General features: G+C 42.9%; 2 protein-coding genes across 5 annotated transcripts in view; one reads left to right on the top strand and one right to left on the bottom strand.

The window, feature by feature from the left end:
• Nucleotides 1-24,668, bottom strand: part of LOC149312537 (NADH dehydrogenase [ubiquinone] 1 alpha subcomplex subunit 9, mitochondrial-like) — a 120,648-nt gene that overhangs the window by 50,909 nt on the left and 45,071 nt on the right. Inside the window, exons 1-4 of one of the 4 annotated variants that reach the window (XM_089524828.1) lie at nt 14,821-15,174; nt 12,210-12,374; nt 6,789-6,886; nt 6,542-6,633 (exon numbers count right to left, since the gene is read on the bottom strand). In XM_089524828.1, the coding sequence (XP_089380954.1) occupies nt 6,542-6,633; nt 6,789-6,886; nt 12,210-12,374; nt 14,821-14,881 (416 nt within the window). In that variant the 5' untranslated portion in view covers nt 14,882-15,174. Of the gene's footprint in view, nt 1-6,541; nt 6,634-6,788; nt 6,887-12,209; nt 12,375-14,820; nt 15,175-24,668 lie in introns of those variants that run through there. The other 3 variants (XM_089524827.1, XM_089524825.1, XM_089524826.1) reach the window with 3 other exon arrangements.
• AKAP3 (A-kinase anchoring protein 3) overlaps nt 21,319-24,668 on the top strand; it is a 38,526-nt gene continuing 35,176 nt past the window's right edge. Inside the window, exon 1 of the mRNA XM_089524810.1 lies at nt 21,319-21,407. The gene's annotated coding sequence lies outside the window, so the exon portion shown is untranslated. The remainder of the gene's footprint in view (nt 21,408-24,668) is intronic.

Here is a 24,668-nt window from a genome sequence, read left to right as displayed (position 1 = left end):
AAATCAACAGAAGTAATAATGCCACTCTATTCTGCTGTGGTCAGACTCCACCTGGAAAACTGTGTCCAGTTCTGGGCACCACAATTCAAAAAGGACATTGAGAAACTGGAGCGTGTCCAAAGGAGGGCAACTAAAATGGTGAAGGGTCTGGAAACCATAAAGCCCTATGAGGAACGACTTAAGGAGCTGGGGATATTTAGCCTGGAGCAGAGAAGGTTAAGAGATGAAAAGATAGCCCTGTTTAAATACTTAAAGGGATGTCACATTGAGTTTCCTGCTGCTCCAGAGAACAGGATCCAGAGCAATGGATGAAAGCTCCAGGAAAAGAGATTCCACCTCAACATTAGGAGGACCTTCCTGACAGTAAGGGCTGTTTGACAGTGGAACACACTCCTTCCTCAGAGATTGTGGTGGAGACTCCTTCCTTAGAGGTCTTTAAGCTGTCCTCTGAATGCCTGCCTGGGGTCAGTAATGGGCTGGATGAGGGAAAACAAACTCAGGTTGAATCTAGAGAAAATAGAGGTACTCATAATAGGTTCCCCAAGTCCAGGCAGGGAGATTTGTCATCCAGTCCTGGACGGGGTCACACTTCCCCTAAAGGACAAAGTTCGCAGTTTGGGAGTACTCCTGGATTCATCCCTACAGTTATCATCTCAAGTAGATGCGATGGCCAGGAGTGCTTGGTACCAGCTTCGGCTGATACGCCAACTGCGCCCCTGTCTGGACCGAAAAGACCTTGAAACTGTGGTACACGCACTGGTAACCTCTTGTTTAGATTACTGTAATGCGCTCTACATGGGGCTACCTTTGTACCAAGTTTGGAAGCTTCAGCTAGTCCAAAATGCTGCAGCCAGATTGGTTACTGGTACCTCAAGGTCAGACCATATAACACCTGTACTAAAATCCTTACACTGGCTGCCAATTAGCTTCCAGGCCCAATACAAAGTGATGGTGATCACCTTTAAAGCCCTACATGGTTTGGGCCCGCGTTACTTGAGGGAACGCCTCTCCCGACATAATCCGCCCCGCACTCTCAGAACAAGTGGCAAGAATCTACTTGAACACTCCAAGGTGAGATTAACATCTACTCACCAGAGAGCATTCTCGGCTATTGCCCCAACGATTTGGAACAACCTTCTGGAAGAGCTTCGACTTATTCCCACTTTGGATGCCTTCAAAATGGCGCTGAAAACATACCTCTTCCGGCAAGCATACCCTCCTGATCTTTTATAGATTCAACAAGTTCGCTACCTCCCGATCATAAGTCTACCTCAGGCTGTGATAAATTTTTTACATTGTACCAATTGTTTTTAGATGAGATATGTTTATATTGTGATTTTAAATAACTGTTATTAGTATCATTGTGTTTGTATAATTCTGTTGTAATCCCGCCTCGATCCATTGGGAGAGGCGGGACAATATAAATAAAACTTATTATTATTATTATTATTATTATTATTAAGCAGAGGCTGGATTTCCATCTGTCATTGGGGATGCTTTGATTGAGAGTTCCTGCATGGCAGAATGGGATTGGACTGGATGGCCCTTGCGGTCTCTTCCAACTCTATGATTCTATGAAAGAGAAACTGTGAGAAGGTCAAGAGTTAATTCCACACATGGACCTCCCCGCATACAGTAAGCCCAAATACTTCCATCTTCCTCTGCAAGTAATACATTACATCACTTCCTGTTTCCATTTTAAGAGGGAATGCAACAACAACAAAAAGGTATTTGAAAGCAGTGGGGGTTCTGTTGTGGGATATTGTATGTGTGTGTGCATGCGTGTGTGCATGGTTTTTTCTATGTTTGATTGTGTATGATTTTTTATATGTATGGATGAAAGATACCCAAATTTTATAAAGTTTATTAAATTTAAAATGTTTTAAAATGGAGAAAGCTTTAGGGAATGGTGGGCCACTTTTTAATGTCTTTTACAGTGAAAACCCTACGATGAGACAATACAAAGTGAAACAAGAGATAATGCCAGAAGATGAAACTCCCAGGATGGATAGCATTTAACAAGCTACTGAGGAACAGCAGAGGACAACTACGAGTAGCAGTGTGGCTAATTTATATTTATATTATTTATTTCAAGGATGTATATCCCACCTTTATCCAACAATGGGATTCAAATGGACTTAAGCTAAAAGGATGTTTCACTGTTAATATGCTCATAAGTGAAAGGAAAGTCCAAAGCTATGCAACACATATTATAGAGACATGGAATATGAGAACCAAGTATCAGTAGAAGTAAAACAAGAAATAGAATATATGAACATGGTAATACTTGGGGTGAGCAAGCTAAAGTGGACAGAAAGGGCCATTTTGAGTCAGTTAATTACAGTGTTTTATTCAGGAAAAGAAAGTCTAAGAAGAAATGGAGATGCATTAACAGTGAGTAGAGATGTAGCAAAAGCAGACAAAGGATATAATAATAACCAAATAATATCAATAAGACTCAAGCAAAAACCCATCAATATAACCATAATCCTAGTTTATGTTCCAACTATAGGTAGTGAAGGAATACCGGGCTATTCTAAATGAATTCAAGTCTGCAGGGCCAGATAAACTTCATGCAAGAGTATTAAAAAACTGGCAGAAGTATTCTCAGTACCACTGGTAATCATTTTTGAGAATACATGGAGAACAGAAGTTACAGCAGATTGAAGAAGGGCAAATGTTGTCCCCACCTTCAAAAGGGGAGAGGGAGGACCCAAATAATTACTGCCCAGTCAGCCTTACATCAATACCAAGAATTCTAGAGCTGATTGAGAAACACACAGTCTTAAGCACTCAGATACGAATGCTGTGATCACTAAAAGTCAACATGGGTTTCTCAAAAACACGCTATGCCAGACTAATCTTATTTCTCTTTTTTAATAGAGTTACAGACTTGGTAGTTGAGGGGAATGCTGTGGATGTACTATATCCTGATTTCAGTAAGGCCTTTAACAAGGTCCTCCTTGATATTCTTGCAAAAAGGTCCATAAAATGAGGGTTAGACAATGAACATGAGTCAACAGTGTGAAGCAGCAGCTAAAAAGGCCAAAGCAATTTTAGGCTGCATCAATAAAAGTATAGTGTCTAGATCAAAGGTAGTAATAGTGCCACTCTATTTTGCTTTGTTCAGGCCCCACCTGGAATACTGCGTCCAGTTCTAGGCACCACAATTCAAAAAGGACATTGAGAACCTGGAGCGTGTCCAAAGGAGGGCGACTAAAATGGTGAAGGGTCTGGAAATCATGCCCTATAAGGAACGACTTAGGGAGCTGGGGATGTTTAGTCTGGAGAAGAGAAGGTTAAGAGGTGATATGATAGCCCTGTTTAAATATTTGAAAGGATGTCATATTGAGGAGGGAACAAGCTTGTTTCCTGCTGCTCCAGAGAACAGGACCCGGAACAATGGATGCATGCTGTAGGAAAAGAAATTCCACCTCAACATTAGGAGGAACATCCTGACAGTAAGGGCTGTTCGACAATGGAACACACTCCCTCGGAGAGTGGTGGAGTCTCCCTCCTTGGAAGTCTTTAAATAGAGGCTGGATGACCATTGTTGGGTATGCTTTGATTGAGAGTTCCTGCATGGCAGGGGGTTCCAACTTTATGATTCTACAAACTGTCTGGTGGATTTGTACAGTGGACCCCCCACGTAAGGCGAATTCCACCTATACTCGAGCCTCACTTGAATGGGGCTTGTGTGAGTGGTGGTGCAGCGGCGCATACGTGCCATGGGTGCGTGCCCCATTCATCTGAATAGGGCACATCACCCCTTGTGCCCCGCATGCTCCCGCGCGGCTTGGACACATATGCTCAAATCCGCATACAGCACACCCGCGTATAATGCGGGCACACTGTAGTTGGTTGACTATCCAAACCCAATGGGTTTTCATCACTGGCACATCTTCATCTTGGAGAGATGTCATGTCTCTCAGGAGCAGGGGGTTGGACAGGATGGCCCTTGTGGTCACTTCCAACTCTATGATTCTATTATAGTCTTGCAGGCAAGCTGGCGAATTGTGGGCTATGGATTTATCACTGGCTGACTAACCAAACTCACTAATGGTTGCTTTTCATCTTGGAGAGGAGTGACTAGAGGTTGAGTCTCCCTTATCCAAAATGCTTGGGACCAGAAGTTTTTTGGATTTCAGAGTATCTTGGATTTTGGAGTATCTGAATATACATAATGAGATATCTTGGAGATGGGGCCAAACGTCAAACGTGAAATTCATTTACAGTGGTCCCTTGCCTTATGCTGGGAGCCGTTCCGGACCCTGCAGCATAAGGCAAGTTCTGCCTATGCTAAAGTTTCATTGAGGATAATGGGGTAATGCACGTGGCGGCGTGGTGGTGTGAATGCTGTGGGCATGCACGCCATTCATTGAATGGTACAGGGCTTTGTACACATAGACTGAAGGTGATTTTATATACAGTATTTTTAATAACTTTGTGCATGAAATGAAGTTTGTGCATACTGAACCATCAAAAAGCAAAGGTGTCACTATCTAAGCCATTCATGTGGACAAATTTTGGATTCTAAACAAAACAAAACAAAACAGCTTCATTTATATACCGCTTCATACTGAACTGACAGTGTCTAAATGATTTACAACTGTAAGCTAATTGCCCACAACAATCTGTGTACTCATTTTAGCAACCTCGGAAGGATGCAAGCCTGAGTCAAGCTTGAGCCCTTTCGCTGGTATTGAACTCGCAACCTTATGGTTTTGAGTGAGTGGCTGAAGTACAGACATTTAACCACTGCGCCATCAGGGTGCATATTCTAGAATATTTTCTATTTCTGTATTCTGGATAAGGTAAACTTAACTTGTAGGAGGGTGTCTCAGGGTTCTATCTGGGTCCAGTATTGTTAAAATCATAGAATCATAGAGTTGGAAGAGACCATAAGGGTCCAGTCCAACCCCTGCCTGAAGGAGTGCAGAGAGTGGTGCAATCTCCTTCTTTGGGGGTGTTTAAGCAGAGGCTGGATGGCAATCTGTCAGGGATGTTTTGAGTTCCTGCATGGCAGAGGGTTGGACTGGATGGCCCTTGTGATCTTATGTTCAACATCTTTATAAATAATACAAATGATGGCACGCTTACCAAATTTGCAGATGACACTAATTTTGCAGGAAGAAGATAGCAAGTGCCTAAGAGGACAGAATTGGAATTCAAAGTCTGAATGGAGAGATAGACCAAAAATCACAAAATGAATTTCAATAGGGATAAATGTACTAGAACTAGGCAGGAAAATGCACAAATAAAGGATGACTGACACTGGGCTTGATAATAGTACATGTGAAAAACACCTGGTGATCTTAGAGGATCAAGTCAAGAGGATGCTGCAGTGGCCAAAAAGCCAATACAATTTCAGCTAGAATGAACAGGAATATAATGTCCAGTTAAAAGGAAGTAGTAGTGCCACTCTATTCTACTTTGGTCAGATATCATCTGGAATACTGTCTCCAGTTCAGGGTATAACAGTTCAAGATCAATACTAACCAGCTTGAAAGTTTCCAGAGAAGGATGAGCAAGATAAAAAGGGATCTGGAAACAAAGCATTATGGTATGTTTGGAGAAGAGAAGACTGAAAGATGACATGATGACCATGTTTAAAAATTGGAAGGAATGATAAGTAGAAGATGGAGGGAACTTGTTTTCTGCTGTTCCAGAGAATAGAACCAGAGACAATGGATTCAAATTAAAAGAAAAAAAGATTCCACCTAAACATTTGGAAGAATTTATTTACTGTCAAAACTTTTTGCCAATGGAATAGACTGCCTCAGAGGTGGTTTTTAAGTAGAGATTGGATGGGCATCTTTCAGGATTGCATTATTTTTGTATAGCAGACTGTTGGATTAGATGGCTATTGTGGTTCCTTCCAACTGTACAATTCTGTGACTCTCTGCCTGGCTTCTTGGTGAGTCCTTGAAGCTAAAAGGCACTTTTTAATGTATGACAGGCAATTTATGAAGGCAACCTCCCTAGAACACCATTAGCTTCAAAGAGGCACCCAGAAGACAGGCACTGTGGAGGCTAGTTGGCAACTATAGCTACCTTGCTGCATTGCAACATATTTCTCTGTCTTCCCCCTCACTCTGGTGCACAAACCTCAAATAAGTGAATTATATCTATTCAGTATAGAGAGCCAGTGAAGTGATTTGAGTGCTGGACTAGGATTCATAGAGATTGGGATTAATATGCCCCCTCAAGGCATCAAATTTACTTACTCTAAGAGAAAGGCAATGGCAAACCTTCTCTGAATAAATCTCAATGATGATGATGATGAATGTTTCTTACCTGCCTTTCTTCAAGGAATGAGGAGGGGTACAACATAGATTAAGACACATAATTTAAATGCTGTAAAAACATTGTTAAAACATTGTTAAAACACATAAACATAAAATGGATTAAAATCATCCAATCTAAAAAACACTATCAAAGGGTAGTCTGAAATTAGAATTGACATGAGGGTACATAACAACAACAAATATTTAATATATATGGCTAGGTCTCAGTCTTTTAAGACAAACATAAAAGTTACCTTGTTTCCCATTCTTTCCCAACAAGATTGATAACTACATTGCTGTGTTCAAGAGCTCTTCGAGTAGAATCTTTGTCACGAGAATCCCACTCCTGGTAATCAAAGCACAAATCATAACAAAAATGAAACATGTGAAAATAGCTTTCACAGAAATGTTATTGAGGGATCGTGATAAACCCTTTTCTACTCAGTAAGTGATTAAATATATCCTTGTTAGCATATATCTGACCAAAGTCAGAAAACCTACCATAAAAAGAAGTTGTCCTAGGTCACCCATGGGTCGAAGGTACATTAGATCATACTGATCACACCGATGTGGGATGATAACTTGGGAACCAATGCGCCCTAAAAATGTCCAGAAAAAAAATTAAATTTAAAACTATTGCATGATATTTAGAAACAACACTGTATTTTCAGCACTCACAAACACTAATACATACTGCGTATCCCTTATCCAAAACTTCAAAATCACAAAAACTTCAAAAAAGGAGAGAGGAACGAGGAAGAGAAGGGAGAAAGGGAGGGAGAAGGGAAAGGGAGATACCGTATATACTCGTGTGTAAGTCGAGGTCAACTTTGGGGGCCAAAAATGTGGGTTTTTATATGACCCATGGATAGGTCGAGGGTCCTACTTAAGGGGAAGTCCAGCTGGGGAGAGGCTGCTGGCGAACACAATCCCTTGCAAGCCTGTCCCGAGATGGACTTTCCCCCACGGAGGCAGCCCAGCAAGGGAGCGGTCTCCAAGGCGAACGCTCGCCCTGGGAAGCCTGTCCTTCGCTGGGCTTCCTCTGAGGAGGGAGCCCAATGAATGAGAGGTCTCCAGGGCGAAGGCTCGCCCTGGGAAGCCTTTCCTTCGCTGGGCTTCCTCTGAGGAGGCAGCCCAGCGAAGGAGAGGTCACCAGGGCGAAGGCTTGCCCTGGGAAGCCTGTCCTTCGCTGGGCTTCCTCTGAGGAGGCAGCCCAGCGGAAGAGAGGTCTCCAGGGCGAAGGCTCGCCCTGGGAAGCCTGTCCTTCACTTGGCTTCCTCTGAGGAGGCAGCCCAGAGAAGGAGAGGTCTCCAGGGCGAAGGCTCGCCCTGGGAAGCCTTTCCTTCGCTGGGCTTCCTCTGAGGAGGGAGCCCAGCGAAGGAGAGACTCCAGGGCTCTCCCCAACTGGGCTGCCCCTTGCGGAGGCAGCCCAGCTGGGGAGAAGCTTTGTCAAAGATCTATTGCCCCTTGCACAAGTCTACCCAGGATTCTGGAGACTATATTGGGGCAAAAATTTATTGACTTATAGTCGAGTATATATGGTAGAAAAAATCTCTGAAGGAAGGAGCAGCAGGAGGAGAGACCTTACGAGAGAGAAGGGAAGAAGGAAAGACAATGGAAAGACAGTCAATGCTCTAGAAAAATTAAAAATGATTCACTGCTGAAAGGTGACATAGGCGCATTACAGACCGCCCTCAAGCGGCCGTTCTCCCGCCGCCGCCATTAGCTGCAGCGGGAAGCCCCAGCGGCCAGACCGTGAGGCTTCCGGACACAGCAAAAAAGGAGAGCCGAAATGGCACTCCTTTTTGACCCTTGGAAGTGGCGCCGTGAGGGGCGAGGCGCGCACTCGGGCATCACTTCCTCCGCGCCACGTCTGGATGCAAAGTGTCCACGACGTAAAAATGGCAGCTCCCATGTGGATGGGCGCTGCCATTTAGGATGCGCTCCGCGTGTGTTGGGAACAGGGCCGGTTAGGAAGGGGCAACCCTTCCTAACCCTAGCACACCCCTTCCTAACCCTAGGACGTGCAGAGCGCATCCTAAATGGCGATCTGTAACCCGCCATAGTTACAAATCAAAACTCTCAGGACTGAACCAATTTCTGTTCATTTAAACAGGATGTTCTGGGGGTTTAAAAGACTCAATGTTGGAGGGAACAGAAACCTCTGGGCTTTGTTTATGTTATTTTAAGCAAGGAATTAATCCAAGACACTTATAATTCAGAGGAAGCTCCCCTTATCTATATGTTAAAGCATGCAGCAGGGAGGTGGAATGAGAGAATCAAAGGTCCTGTGGGAACAAAGTCATTTAGCTTTTATATATCCCTTATTTCCAAATGATGGGGATCTCAGGTTTTCATTTTTTTTATATAATTTTTTTAGCATACAATTTTCAAAAAATTTAGACAGTATTTTGCAGAATGACATAAAGTATATTCTGAATTTATAAATGAAATAAATGTTATGTGTATGCTTGTTTCTTTTCACATACTACAATTTCCTTGTAGGTTTTTCTGATAGGGCTGTTGTCTAGGGCTGTTGTCTTTTCTAAGTGTATGATTCTATCATTCTAACAGCCTGTTTCCACCACTGAGCAATTTCAATTTCAGTTATTCAAGAGGGGATGGGATGGGGAAGGCAAAAATAAAGACTGCATCATGATAAAAAACCAAAACATGTGGCCATTTCTACCAGACTCCAAGTGTTATCTGCTCTTCTCCTGACTCACTGCTTCTACAAGTGCCTAGCAAAATAATGTATGGGCAAATGAGGCATATGAAACAGATGGATAATAAAGGCTTATCAGGACAACACAAGAAGTATATGGGCCAACTGCTAAAGAGAGTCCCTCTGCATAGCCACTAAAACTAGAATAATAGAATCATGGAGTTGGAAGAGATCACAAGGACCATTAAATCTAACCCTCTGCCATGCAGGAACACAAAATGCTCGGAGGCAGCAAATTCTAGTGTTAAACAGCTCTGACTGTCAGGAAATCCCTCCTGAAATTTAGATGGAATCTCAGGGTCATTTGGGAGAAGGCTGGTGGGCTTGTCTGGAGCCTAGTGAAAGCTTGTTTGTGCGAGTGGTAGTGTCTATGGTTCTATTGTACTTTGGTGATCTTTTGTCTATTTTGTCAAGGCTGACTGGGTGAACTGAGTGGAGGTGTGACTGTGTGCTTGTTAGCACCAAAAAAAAACTCCAACAAAGGAGACTCTTCCACACTCTGAGGGAGCATGTTCCACCGTACAACAACTCTTATTGTCAGGAAGTTCTTCCTAATGTTGAGGTGGAATCTCGATCCTGTAGCTTCAATCCATTGCTCCGGGTCCCAGTCTCTGGAGCTGTGGAAAACAAACCTCTTCCTTATTCAATAGGACATCCCTTCACATATTCAAGCATAACTATCATGTCCCCTCTTAACCTCCTTTTCATCAGGATAAACATACCAAGCTCCTTAAGTCTCCTCTTAAAGAACATGACTTCCAGACCTCTTTCTTGGCTGCAGCATCACACTACTGACTCATGTTCAGCTTGTGGTCTAAGACTCCTAGATCCCTTTCACGTGAACTGTTGTCTAGCCGGGTGTCTCCCATCCTATCTGCACACTTTTTTCATGCCTAGGTATAGGATCTTACATTTTTTCCTGTTGAAGTTCATCTTGTTAGCTTTAGCCCAGCCCTCTAAACCGTCAAGGTCATTTTGAATTTTAATCCTGTCCTCTGGGGAATCAGCAACCCCTCCCAATTTGGTATCATCTGCAAATTTAATCAGCATGTTCTCTATTCCTTCATCCAAGTCACTGATAAAGATGTTCAACAGCACACAGCTCAGTACAGATCCCTGTGGCATCCACTAGTCACTTCTCTCCAGGATGAAGGGAAGCTATGGGTGAGCACCCTCTGGGTTTGATCAATCGGTCAATTACAGATCTACCTAACAGTAGCATTGTCTAGGCCACGTTTTACTAGTTTCTTTGCAAGAATATCATGGGGAACTGTATCAAAAGCCTTACTAAAATCAAGATATGCTACACCCACAGAATTCCTTTCATCTATCAAGCCTGTGACTATATCAAAGAGAGAGAGAGAGAGAGATCAGATTAGTCTGGCATGACTAGTCCTGCCAGGACTAGTCATGCCAGGAAGAAGGAAGATACAGTAGCTGGATAATAATAAAAAAGGGCTTTGGGGGGATATAAATACTTAGAAGGGAACACCATAATCAGAAAAAGTCAACATGGGTTTCTCAAACACTAGTCATGCCACACTAATATCTTTTTTGATAAAATTACCAGTTTGGTAGATTAATTAATTAATTAATTATAGTCCGCTCTTCAGCCAAAAGGCTATCAGAGCGGCTTACAAATTGTTAAGTAGACATTTCCCTGCCCTCAGGCTTACAATCTAAAGAGACATGACATAAAAGGAGAAGGGAATGGCAGTGGGGAAGGGGGAAATTATTTTAAATGTTGACATATTGAAGAGTTGTAGAAAAGCAAATAACCAATTGTATATTTATGGTGCGGTACAGAGTGCCAAAAAGAGGCGCCGGGGAGGCGCCTCTCCTTGCTCGGCAGCAGCGCTGCAGCAACCAAATAGCGCAATGCTCTTGCACAGCAAGAAAGGAGCGCCTGGAAGCAGCTCCTTTTTGCGGCACAGTTGCGCAGCTGCAAACCACCAGAGACGGCATGATGGTATCACAGTTGCGCAGCGCTGTTTGGACGCTGCGCTGCTGCGACGTCATAGCTGTGCGAGCTGTGCGGATGGTGCTGCGCAGCACCAAGGTGGGCATACTTGTCTCTTCCCCCCTTCCTCCTCCTTCTCCGTGTCGTACACCTTCAAGCAGCCTGGGGGCTTTGCCAGGCAGGCTGCCTTGCCACTTACAGGTGAACAACATGGCAGAGGACAAGGAGGACAATGCGATGGGCAGGCAACCTAGTGTCTTTCCTCCAAGTTCCTCCTCTTCCTTGTCATTCACCTTTGAGAGGTCTGGGGGCTTTACCAGGCGGGCAGTTTTGTGAGGAGGAGGAGGAGGAGGGGGGAAAGAGACAAGGCAACCCACTCACTGTGTTGTCCTCCTCCTCCTCTGCCGTGCCGTTCACCTTTGAGTGGCAAAGCTGCCTGCTTGGCAAAGCCCCCAGGAGAAGGAGGAGGACGATGAAAGAAAGGAGGATTTTGTGGGGGAACTCTGCTTGCCTGCTGTGAGTCTATTTTACTTTTTTTACTTGTTATATTTTCCTTATCTTCCTCTCCCAATTCCTTCAAGCTCTCATATTTCATTTACATCAGACTTTTAAATTGTCAGCCAATTCGAGCCCGTTGCACCCAATGGCGGTGCAGCCACCATATTTTACCCTTGACATATCCACGGGTCATACCAAAATCCACAATTTGGCCCCAAAATGTACCCTCAACTTACACATGTCATCGACATGTAGTCAAGTATATAGGTAAGTTCAACTGTATTAAAATTTTCAAATAAGAGATTATCAAATGTATATACATTACTCAAATGTATATACTTATGTATAAGACTATAAATTTTAGTTAGAAAAGTGACCCCAAAAACTTGGGTTAACTTATCCATGGGTCAATGTAAGTACTGTACTTTAACTCTTATCAAAAAAGGAACCATCTCCTGGTGAAAGGTGAGACCTTAATTCCTTCTCAGAGAACCTAAAAGAAGCATCAATCTCATCTGTCCAGCCTGAGCATAAATAGTTATGCTTGTCAACAAATTTTAAGTTCTTTAACATTGGTTTCCTTTGCTTCATCCTTTCCATCCTTTGTTACATACTGCTAAGTTTTACTTTCAACTTATCCACAGGTCATATAAAAATCCATAATTTTGGCCCCCAAACCTGACTTATATATGAGATCGACTTATAATTGAGTATATACTGTATTATTTGAGTACATTACCCAGGCGATTGACAACATATCGACCCAAGAATCCAGTGGCTCCAAAGACAGTTGCCACGATGCCACTGACAGAGGAGCGGCCACTCCTTCCATGAGGAATCACTGAGTAATGAATTTGGCGGTCTTGGTGAAGAAAAGACAGTGATGACAGAGAAACACCATAGCCTAAAGAAAATTGAAAATATACATGAATAGTTTGTTGTTGCATACTTTATCTAAGGAGTTCAGGTAAAGTTTCTCCTTTTCTCAGCAGCGGGGAGTGATCCCACTGAAACATCATATCGACCACATAAAGCAGTTTAAGTAGAGAGAATGTACACAATTTGCCCAAGTCAATTTTGGCTGCAAAGAATTGCTGAGGTTTACAATAACTGCCTTCATCAGGCCAAGAACACAGAGACAAACACTGCATAAAGCCATGAAAACCAACTGCAATTAAAATTTGATAATGTCAAGACACACTACATAGGGAATCACATACATGAATGCATGCACCATTCATGTAGGAATATATGCTTCCATTGAGAAACACAGTGATGGTGAACCTTTTCAAGTTTGCGTGCCAGGGCCGGGGCTTCTACCTCCAGGATGGATGGGGGCTGGGTGCCAGGGGGCGGGATTCGCGCCCCCAGAGAGTGGAGCTTCTGTCCCCCTTTTCAGAGGGAGGGGGCATCTGGCTCCTCCCCTCGGCATTTGCCGGCCTCTGAGGGTCCCTTTGGGCACTTTAATCTTGTCTTGTTTATTTTTTCCCCCAATAATTTTTATTACACCGTGTATAATACATATTATACAATCGTGTTTCATATTACAATTTTCTCCCCTCCCTCACCGCCCCCCATAAGAAAACAGCATAGAGAAATTTACAATCCAATCAAATTAACAATTGGTTTTGGAGATATGGAAAATAGTATTGATTATATTATTAACTTCTTCATGCCTCATTTTACCTTTCACGCTCTTAATTACTATTTCCCATTTGTCTTCCCATGGTTCTTTATTGCTTTCCCCAATATATTTTAATCTTCTTTCCCTAAGAAAGTCGAATAGTATATATTCTTTTATATATTTAAATAAGTAAGCCTTGTTCCAATTTCTTTCTCCATCCATAAGCAATCACTGCAGGAGCAGCTTTTAGAAATTGTTTTGCTACATATTTTTGATTATTATTCAATCCTAATTCCCCTAAATTGAGAGCCAAGCAATTTTCTTTACTTAATTGTATTTCTATCCCTATAATTCTATTTATCTGTCGCTTAAACTCTGTCCAAAGTTTTTGTACAAACGGGCATTCCCTCCACATCTGTATATATATATATCCCTTTAATGCCACATCCATGCCAACATTTGGATTGACATTTGTCATTTGTAAATGCTAATTGGTGTGGTGCCCTATACCATTTTCCAATCATTTTCATTTGTTGTTCTTTTACATTTGTGTTTTTAATTTTAACAATTTCTTGTAGCCAAAATTTAATTTCATCTGTATCAATCAATAAACCTTTTTCCCAGTTCGTTATCAATCCCTCTATCATTCTCAATTGGGTTGTTAACATATTCTTATACATTTTTCCTATTAGTCCTTTACCCCATTCTATTTTTTTAATTATTTCTTCTAATAGTTCATTTTGGTCATCAATACTTAATTATGTTTCATCCAGCAACTTTATTATTACCCCTTTTGCTTGAATCCAATATTGCTAACCTGTTAAATAGTGAATTTTCTTCCTGTATTTGTGCCCCTGTTAAATCATACAAATCTCCAACTATTTAGAATCCCTTATTCTTTAATGTTTTAATTATCTTTCCAAGATCTTCATTGTTGCTTTTATTTAAGTATTCAATGGGTAGCCACTCCCTATTTTTATGCCCAGGTTTTTACTCCACTTCTCCCACATTTTATATCCATTTTAAGATCTTGCCTTGGTTATGATGAAGGTGCACAAAGCCAGACAGCACTCATGTTTGCCACAAAGCTCTACCTACCAAAGGGCTACCAAGTTCTTTAGCCTCTTTACCCACATTGGGAGGCAGGGAGGGAGGGCGGGGGGGGGGATTTGGGTGTCCAGAATCAATCCTAAACACAAGGAAGCAGAAAGCCCTCTTCCTTGTGGAGGGGAGGAAAACCGCCTGAGCCCAGAGCGCAGGGAAGGAGGGGGTGAGGCGGCTCAGTACCGAAAAGGCGGAGGAGGAGTAAAAGGGGGCGGCTGGGCAACAGGAGGGAGAAAAGGAAGGGCTCCAGTGCTGGGCGTGACAGAAATCTGCCCCTTGAAGACCCAGCGGCTTCCCTGCCTGCGACCACGGGGCCTGGGCAGGAGCTCCAAGGCGGGCAGCGGTGGCTCCTTGCCCCGAGCGAGGCCTTGTAAGCCCAGGCCCACTTCGGAAAGGCAATGTCGCGAAAGCTGCTCTCCCGCGAAGTAGGCCTCCCTCCCGGCATGGCCGGCCCCAGACCAGACTCTCCCGGGAGAGACAGGCGCCTCCTCCTCGCCCACTCCTCTCCGCAGCCTCGCCCGCTCGCTCTCCCAAAGGCTGCCGGAGCCTCCCCGCGGGAGGAGGCGGACGAGGGGCTGCAGGCTGCCCGGCGGGAGAGAAGGGCCTCCTGCCCGAGACTCGCCTGGCCTTGGAGACAGGAGGCCGCTGCAGTGGAGCCGGGAACAGCGAACGACGCCCGCCATCTTCTTTCCCAGGCGGCTCCAATTAGCTCCGCCCTCCGTCAGGAATGATGGAGCTACGGATCCTTGATCGGGCCAAACTAGTTCACGAATACCCTCCCAGCGGCGCCCGAGGGGTGGCGCAACGGTTTGAGTCTTAGGCTAGAGTTCCGCCCTGGCGGTGGCCTTGGGAGAGTGACGCTCTCTCAGCCTCAGACGACGGCCAAGGTCTCCACCCGAACGACTCAGAGCAGGCATTCAAAAAGAGCTGCGAGAAGCCTGGTCCCAAGCCTTAGAGCCAATAGACTCTCAACTGACAGCGCTGACAAATGGCGTCGCTGGCATTGGCCCAAAACACACTGCGGAAATAATCCCGATTAAGCTCTGCGCTGCTGGGGCTCCTGGGAAATGTAGTTTGTGGCGGCAGCAGAGCTGTCCCATAGAGAAGGCATTCAGCCAGTGCTGTTAACGCGACCTCCAACCGGATTATCTCGGCAGTGTGTTTGTTTTGGACCCTGGCAGAGCTGCAGTGGGCTCTGTGCCCTCTCTGCTCCCGCTGCCAAACAAGCGGCCTGTTTGCTGCATCTCAGCTTTCCATTTTTGGCAGGAGAGATCGCTTAGTTGTAGTGGTTCATCATCAGTTCTCCAGGCCTCTTAACTTCTGGAATCCCACACTTCAAACATCCTGGGAACAATATCTTGGTGGCTTTAATTGCCTTTCATGTCTGGTTTCACTATTGAATTGATCTGCATCTGTGTTTTCCCAGCACTTTTTGAAGATTAATCTTGGTATTAGTCTTTTTCTCTCTTTAACTCTTTATTTTCACATAATGTACACTGGAGCCTTGGTGTCTTCTGAGACTTGGTTCCAGGATCCCCTGTGGATAGTACTAAAAGCAGTGGATGCTCAAGTCCCATTAAATACAGTGGCATAGTAAAATGGTGCCCTCTCTATAAAATGGCAAAATCAAGGTATGCTTTTTGAAATTTAATATTGTCAACCTATGGATGCTTGAATCCATGGAAAAAGAATCAGTGCATTTGGAGAACTGGGCTGGGCCTCTGGCAGAGGGCTCCACTTTACAAATACTAGATTGCAGCTGCTGGAAATTATATTTGGCCTGTCCTGATTGTAACGCTTTAGAAAGTAAATTGATAAAATGCTGTCTTTGTTAAATAAATAAATAAATAAATAAATAAAATTCTGTTATTTATTTCTCATACTCCCACAATTTTTATTCATTCTTTTTTTACTCATAGCTTTGACAAATGTAGCCTCTCTGTTCTCCACCTATTCAAATTAATACAAATAAATTCTTAATGAAGAAGTTCACAGCCACTCTTCGTCTGTTTCTGCTTTGAATATATAAAAAGTTATTAACATCCTCTCCATTTATCATTTTTCCTTCTTTCAAGTTAATTAAATTGGTTTATTTTATTTCCTCAGTTTCTTTATTTACATTTTCTTCCCTCCATCACCAAAATAATAGGAAAAAGGTATTTCACTACCTTGGTAAAATGAAACTGGACCTAATTTGTTTGCAGGAGACACATATTAAATCTAAAGATATCAAACTCCTTAAAAATAATAAATTTGGAACTGAATACGTTTCGGCAACCACTAGAGCCAAAAGAGGGGTGGTACTATATGTTAACGAAAGGATTAAAAGCAAGGAGACACTCAATGACCCAAATGGTCACTATGTGGCCATTGAAGCTGGATTTCAAAAGAAGAAAATCTTAGTCATGGGAATCTATGTACCCCAGAATAAAAAAGTAATTTTTTCTGGTGTCTCCTAAAAGAAATTCAAGAAATGGCATACGACAATATTGTCCTGGACTGTGGCCAGCACACATCCAAACAAACGCTGATAAGGATGGCTCAGCAAGAAAGGAGCTGGGAGACAGTCTACAGACCTTTTTGTTAGTCTGAGTGAAACACACCAGAAACGAAGCCAAGGTCAGGATACCAGAGTTCACAGAAGTCAGTTTGGTACAAGGTCAGGACAGCCAGAAGGTAACAAGAGTCCAGTTCGTTCCAAAGTCGATGGTCCAAGGCAAACAAGAAGCCAGTGCTGACAACAATCACCAAGAAGGATACTGAAATAATTGCTGGCAAAGGGTTGGCGTTCCGCAACTGCTTAAATGCAGGACGCCCTCCCTTGTGCCAGCTGTGGCTTATCAATAGCTTGCTTCTCTGCAAGCCTCCTGGATCCATGCACGCACGCACGCACTCTCAGCTGTCTGCTGCCTAAAGGAAGGAACCTCCAGGCTTGGTTCTTCCCCAGAGTCAACACTAGGCTGCTGAGCCTCAGGAGGAATCCCCACAGTGCTAGGACCTGGCTGAGCTTCACCTCCTGGGGCTGGGAGATCAGGGCTGGGGTCTGGCAGGGCAGGATTAGGACCTGGTATAGCCTCCATCTCCTCTTGCACTTGAGGAACCACAACCACCTCCTCGTCCTCCTCTTGGCTGGCCATGACAAATATTATCTTATTAGGTGTTTTTAATGGGGTAATAGACCCTAGAATAGATAAAAGCTCAGCAAAGCTATCATTGGATTTGCAAGGGAAACTCCCAAAAGCTTTCTTTTCACTAATGGAGGAATCTGAGTTGCAAGATATATGGAGACTTAAAAATAAGAATGAAAAACATTTTACTTGTTTCTTCAAACCGTCATGCCTCATAGTCAAGAATAGATATGTGCTTGGTGACAAAAAGTTTATGTAAGGAGATGGTTAATGCAAAAATTCTAGCTAAATTAATTTCAGATCATTACCCACTCATAGAAACCATGAGGCTGGCAAAGGGTTGTGAGAGAATTCTGTGAGAGAATTTAACTGGAGACTTCAAGATTACTTATTACAAAACAACCTAATTTTGGAAGAAGAAAAAAAGACTCTCCAATTTTACTTTAAAGAAAACAATAATCAGGACGTAGATAAAAACACACTGTAGGCAGCCTCGGAAGCAACCATGAGAGGTTTTTTTTATTCAGAAAAAAAGCCTTATTGAAAAGGCAAAGGGAAGGGAAAATTCAAGAAATAACCCAAGAAATAAAGAAAAGGGAACATGGACTACAAACAGATCAATCTAACAAAAAGCGGCAATCAGAAATAAAAAGTCTCAAACAACAAATCTCACAAAAATGGATTATTGAGATGGAACAAAGAATGAAATCAGTTAAGCTCCGTCATTTTCAATACGCAAATAAAGCGGGAAAATGGCTAGCCTTTAAGCTAAGGAAAAAGAAAGAAATGTTGTCCATAAATAAAATAAAGCATGGTGAAAGCATACTGCAGACCAAAAAGAGATTTAAAAAAACCTTCGCAAAATATTATGGTGACCTGTCTAAAAGCAAAAAGATTGACATAATATAGAAAAATACTTTGATAAAACTAAGATTACACCTACATCTCAACAGAAAGACATGTTAGATCAGCCAATTTCTATACAAGAGATTAAAGATGCCATAAATGTTAGGAAATGACATTTATGTGTCCACAAGATAGAGCTGTAGCAGAACCTATTACAGTTCCAGTGGCAGTTGACACTTGACACTTGCATTATGGAATGTTGATGCTGTCAGTCCTGAGAGAGAGTGTCAGCTATGACAGTTGGTGTTAGAGTAACTGCCTCTCTGTTTTGCCATTATGGTTATTTGGTTGGCAAAGTAATTTATTTATTAAAGTAACTTATTTATTAAAGCCTCGTGTAGAGTGAAGGCTTGAAGTGCTCTTGTCGTTATTTCTCAAGCCAGGAGCTGAAGGCCGTTTGCAGTGGTGAAGGAATATTTTTCTTCTTGGCCTGAATACCTTTGCAGACATCTCTTCAGATTCCTTCTCCCTGGAGTCCTGTCAACGTGGTTCAACTCTGTAGGTGGTCATGGTGGACACAGTGTGTCTTTCCATGCCCTAACAATAAAATCATTAAAACCTGGAAAATCGCCTGGGCCAGATAACTTCTCGGCGCAATATTATAAAGAATTAGTGGATATTTTAGCTGAGCCTTTACAGCTGAACAGCATCAAAGAAGGGAACTTACCCCTCACTTGGGATGAACAGGATTTGGGAGCCTTAGTAAACCACAAGCTGAACACGAGTAAACAGTGTGATGTGGCAGCTAAAAAAGCCAATATTCTATTGGCTGCACCAATAGAAGTATAACGTCTAGATCAAGTGAAGTGATAATACTCCTCTATTCTGCTTTGGTCAGACCTTTGCTTTGATTTTGTATTCCTGTATGGCAGGGGGCTGGACTGGATAGCCCTTGTGGTCTTTTCCAACTCTATGATTCTATGATTTTATCTCAAAGAAAATACTTTGCAAGGGAAATAATATTCTCAGGGTAAGAATTACTTATCAAGGGAAGTACTAGTACCACTGTATTCTGCTTTGGTCAGGCCTCACCTGGAAAATTGCATCCACGTCTGGACACCACAATTAAAAAAAGATGTTGACAAGTTGGAGTGTGTCCAGAGGAGGATGACAAAAATGTTGAAATGTCTGGAAACCATGCCCTATGAGAAGAGACTAAAGGAGCTGGGTATGGCCTGTTACAGATTGCCAAAATAAAGCTGCTTCAGGTCTCTTTGGAGGTATGCTGTTTAAATGATGCAGGCATCCTAAGAATCTGGAAGCTGCACTAAAGCTGCACTCCAGTGCTTAGGAATGGAGTGTGGCTTTGGCACGACCTCCGGACTCTTAGGACCCATGCATCATTTAAATAGCATACCTCCAAAGAGACCCGAAGCAGCTTTATTTTGGCAGTCTGTAGAGTGATATGATAGCCCTGTTTAAGTATTTGAAGAGGTGTCATAGAGGCTGCAGCAAGCTTGTTCCCTGCTGCTCCAGAGACTAGAAGATGGAACAAAGGATGCAAGCTACAGGAAAAGTGATTCCAGGTCAATATTAGGAAGAACTTTCTGACAATAAGAGCTGTACGGCAGTGGAACACCCTCCCTCGCAGTGTGGAGGAGTCTTCTTGGGAGGTCTTTAAGCAGAGGCTGGATGACCATCTGTTGGGGGTGGTATGACTGCGTATTCCTGCATTACAAGGGATTGGACTTGATGGCCCTTGAGTTATCTTCCTGCTCTATGATTCTATCAATCTATCAAAATTATTACAAGATGAGCTACTGGTGGTATTTAACACCGAAGAGATGTCCAACTCTTTTATTCAGTGAAGATTTTTGGCCTGGAACAAACTGGCTTTTGAGACGCCCTTGTCATGTGCAAGAGTTGCCTGGTGGGCGGAGCGCCCACACGCCTGGCAACCCTCACATGTGACTGTAGCGCACCCACCAGAATGGGTGCGTAATGGTGACGTCGTGGCTGCGCTGCTTCCAGATGGGGCAGTGCAGCTGTGACGTCACTGCGTCGGCTCTGGCGCTTTGCAGCGTCGCTGCAAAAAGGAGCCACTTCTGGGCGCTCCTTTTTTGCTCTGCAGGAGCACCGTGCAATTTGGTTGCTGCGGCGTTCCTGCGAAGCAAAGAGAGGCACCAGGGAGGTGCTTCTTTTTGGTGGTGTGTACCCCGCCTATATGACAATCTTCCATGAGTAGTATGACCCTTTGATTGGGGGTTGTGGCTTATGTTCTTATATGGAGGCAAACAGGAGCAGACTCTCCCAGGAAGCAGGAAGTGAACATATTCTCAAAGAAAGATGCCTGGTAGCACAAACTCTTTTCTGCTTCATGTCAACCAACTTTTTCTACTTCCCTCTCTCTGTTCCAGGTGGGTTTACAAATTACAGAAATATGCCCTATCTTCACAGCTGCGATTGAGTGATGGTGGTAATGGGGATGGCCTTCTGAAAGTTTACTTCATGTGTTTTTCACTATTAATCATTGGTACAACAAGCAATAACAGACGTGGAAACATTTTATCTTGAGCCTTTTACTTATGGATAGAACTCTTAAAAGGTGATCAATCCATTAAACTGGGATAATTCTATTTGTTAATATAATTTCAAACAATACTCATAGCAATAGCATTTATTTAAGCATGTCTGAATTAAGTATGGCGGCATGCGCTTTAGCAGCCCAGCAAGTTTCATAATTCATTAATGGATTTATAAACTTCAATGTTTTGTTGTCAACATTGGCTTGGGGAAAAAGCTATTTAGTGGCTTATTTTCAGCTTGGTAGATCAAAGGTTTTGCAGGGTGAGTTTACAGAAATAAATTTGTGGAATTATTGTGTAGTTTATTATTAGGATATTTCTTTTTATACAGTCATATTATTACCCATGAGAAGAAGAAGAAAATATAGCTGTAAAATTCATAGATTCACTGTATCTGAGATCATTGCCCTATCTGACCTGTTCAGAACCTTAGCAGAAGTTTCATAGCAGGCCCTTGGCTAACCAACCCTGCTGCTTGTGCTGTTGTTTGTTGTCATAGAAACACCAGAGCCTGCTGGTGCTTTGTTATGTCAGGCTACATTCTGGAAGGTTAAGGTTTAAGAGTGGAGGTTACATTCTGGCAAGTAAGAAGAGGAATTTTGATTTTTGGTGGGGAATCCTTGGTGGGTCCTCATTTTGCTGCTATAAAGGTAAGCAACTTGGTTCTTTAGTCAACATATGTTGTAGTTATTGGTCATCATATTGACTTATGGTGACACAACAAATGAGTGACCTGCAAGATATCAACTGCTCTGGTCAGTTCTTGCAAACTTGGCTTCCTTGATTAACTCAGTTCACCTGTAACGCTGACTTGAGTGTGGTGGAATGTAGCAATAGATAGGTATAACCTTTTAAAGAGAAATAGGCCAAACTGGAAAGGAATAGTAGTAGCATTATAAACATCAGGTATGTGAAGAGATCCAGGATTTAAATCCTGCAAACCAGATTGAAGGCATCTGGATAAAATTAAAGGGGAGGGAAATAACAGGGAGATTATTGTGAGACTCTACTACAGACTTCCAAGTCAAACTGAGGAACTGTAGGATGCCTTTTTGGAACAGATAACCCCCATTCATGTAGTACTGATGGGTGACTTCAACCATCCTGATATTTCCTGGAAGTGAAACTCAGCCAAAACTTTAAGGTCCAACAAATTCCTCCCTTGCCTGGCAGACATTTTCCTTGTCTAAAATGTGGAAGAGGCAAAGAAGGGTTCCACTGTTTTAGATCTGATCCTAACCAACAGGAATAACCTGGTTAATGGGGTGGAAGTCACAGGATCCTTAGGTGAGAATGATCATGTTCTCCTGGAGTGTGTTATACAGTGGAAAGGGCAAATCTAGATTTTAGGAAAGCTGATTTTAGTAACCTTGGGGAAATACTGGGTGTGATCCTATGGTCAGGAATAGTAAAAAAGAAGAGAGTTTGGGATTGATGAGAGTTTCTCAAAAAGAAGATATTGAAGGCACAATTTCAAACTGTTCCAATGAAAAATGATTTAAAGTGATCCTGATCTCAAGAAAAATGATACTGGTTAAAAAACCAGGATGGTGACTAAAGAACTTCTTTCTTTCTTTCTTTCTTTCTTTCTTTCTTTCTTTTTAATTTTTATTAATCTATATAATACAAAAAAACTTATTTGAATTCTTACAGTTGTTCTTCGTATAGGCAAATCAGTAATTAATCAAGTTACAAATTCACAATTTATATTTTATAAATGTCCACCGACTTCTTAATCTTCTTTATCTTCTTTATCTTTATATTAGATGTTTGTCTTCATTGTTTCTTCCTCTTCTTCTTCCTCTTCTTATCTTATTATCTCACTTGATCTTATATCTATAAAATGATTTTCCATTTCGATTCATATCTGAACTAACCATCCTTTCTGCTCTTGGCTTGGGGTGTGGCATCTTGACGACACATGCCCCCAAGACGCTCTGAAGTTGTGCTGGGCAATCACATGGGAGCAGCTTCCAGCTGCTCTGGGGGCATGTCATTTTGACAACACATGCCCCTGGAGCACCCAGAAGCAGCCCTGGGATTGTGCCAGGACACCTAAGGTGGGTCAAAATTAGTCAAAACGGGAGCAAATATTTTCCTCTCCTATTTGGGCTGGTGGCGAGGTAGCTTGGGGCCGTGGTGTGTGCTTGCCATGACTGCAGGGCGAGCAGTTTCAAGTCGGCCCCAATCCATCCTTTTGGGGCAGTGTGTTTTGCCCCTTCATTAATCTAAATTAATCCAAGTTTTCAGGGCCAGATGAACTACATTACTTGGCAGAAGTAATCTCAGAGCCACTGTCCATACTCTTTGAGAATTCCTGGAAAATAGGAGAAGTCCCAAGAGACTGGAGGAGTGCAAATGTTGTCTCCCATCTTAAAAAAGGAAAAATAAGAGGACCCAAATGATTACTGCCCAGTTAGCCTGACATCAATACCAGGAAAGGTTCTAGAGCAGAATGCCATAATCGCAAAAAGTCAACATGAGTTTCTCAAAAACAAGTCATGCCAGGCTAATCTGATTGCTTTTTTGATAAAATCACCAGCATGGTAGATGAAGGGAATGCTGTGGATGTAATCAAGATCAGAGGAAGTAATAGTTCCACTCTATTCTGCTTTGATCAGACCTCACCTGGATATATTTTGTCCAGTTCTGGGCACTATAATTTAAAAAGGATGTTGAGAAGCTGGAGCTTCCCAGGGAATGGCAACCAAAATGGTGAAAGTGGAGCCACTGAGGCCTATTCCACTTAGCCTCTGAGGGGGTTCATTGAGAGCCAGGTGATGGCACTGCCACACTCCTCTGCCACTTGGTCCTATTGTGGATATTGCTTCTTCTTCAGCTACCCTGCACCTAGGGTACACTGGCTGATTAAGGGTGCAGCAGTATCTCGACCCAAAAAATGGGGCAGGATGGGTGGGGGAAGAAGTAGTAGTGATGGCTTGGGATCAGCCCTACAGAGGCCATGATCCAGTGAGCTTCCCTGATCTCCTCTCCCCTCCCCCCCTCAAAGGCTCCAAGTGCCCTCCCTTCCCTTTCTCTTCCATTCCAGGACAGTAAAGGTTTAGGAAGAGTAAGAAAAGGAGGAGGGACATCAGGGCCTCCAAGTCTCACACCACCCTTGAACACCTCTAGTACCTTCTGGGGGCCCTGCCCCATAGTCTGAGAACCACTGAGTTATACCCTTCTATTATTATATTCCAATCATGAGACTCATCCCACCAGGTTTCAGTGATGCCTAATATATCATATTTGCTTTGCTGTGTTAAGAGTTGCTCATCTTGGTTATTTCCCATGCTCCGTGTGGAGACATCTAAGACCGTGGGTCGTTCCCCCTAGCTGCTTATTTAAGTTTTTTTCCTCCCATTGTTGGGTTCTTGTACTATTTGCCCAGTTCTGTTTATAATGTTTGAGATATTATCTCCAACATTAAATAAACTCCTGCCCTCAAAAACACTGTCTGCCTCCTACCCATAACTTAGTTTGAAGCCTCCTAATCATATTTGTGAGACTCTTAGCAAAAACATTCCTGCCAGCTCCTGTGAGGTGTAACCCGTCACTTGCCAGAGGTCCATTCTCATGAAACTATAGACCATGTCCAAGCAGCCAAATCGTTCCCAGTGGTACTATCTTTGGAGCTAGTTGTTCAACTCCATTATTCTTCTCTACCTTCCTATGCCGTGTTCTGCAACTGGGAGGACAGACAAAATCACAATCTGTGCATCCAGGTCCTTCAGCTTCCTAACCATAATCTTTTATGATATTCTGAAGGCTTTGCTTTGCAGTGTCACTGGTTGCCACATGGGCCAAAAAGAAGGGATAATGATCAATGGGCTTAATTAGTCATGTCAGCATCTCTGTTACATCACAGATTTTTGCCCAACGGAGACAGCACACCTCTTGAGACATTCTCG

The sequence above is a fragment of the Sceloporus occidentalis genome, unplaced genomic scaffold, assembly GCF_023333645.1.
Source record: "Sceloporus occidentalis isolate IW3139 unplaced genomic scaffold, rSceOcc1.0.p SCAF_5, whole genome shotgun sequence".
In the NCBI taxonomy this organism is placed as follows: domain Eukaryota; kingdom Metazoa; phylum Chordata; class Lepidosauria; order Squamata; family Phrynosomatidae; genus Sceloporus; species Sceloporus occidentalis.
The sequence above is the reverse complement of the archived record's forward strand: the minus strand, read 5'-3'. Positions and strand labels throughout refer to the sequence as shown.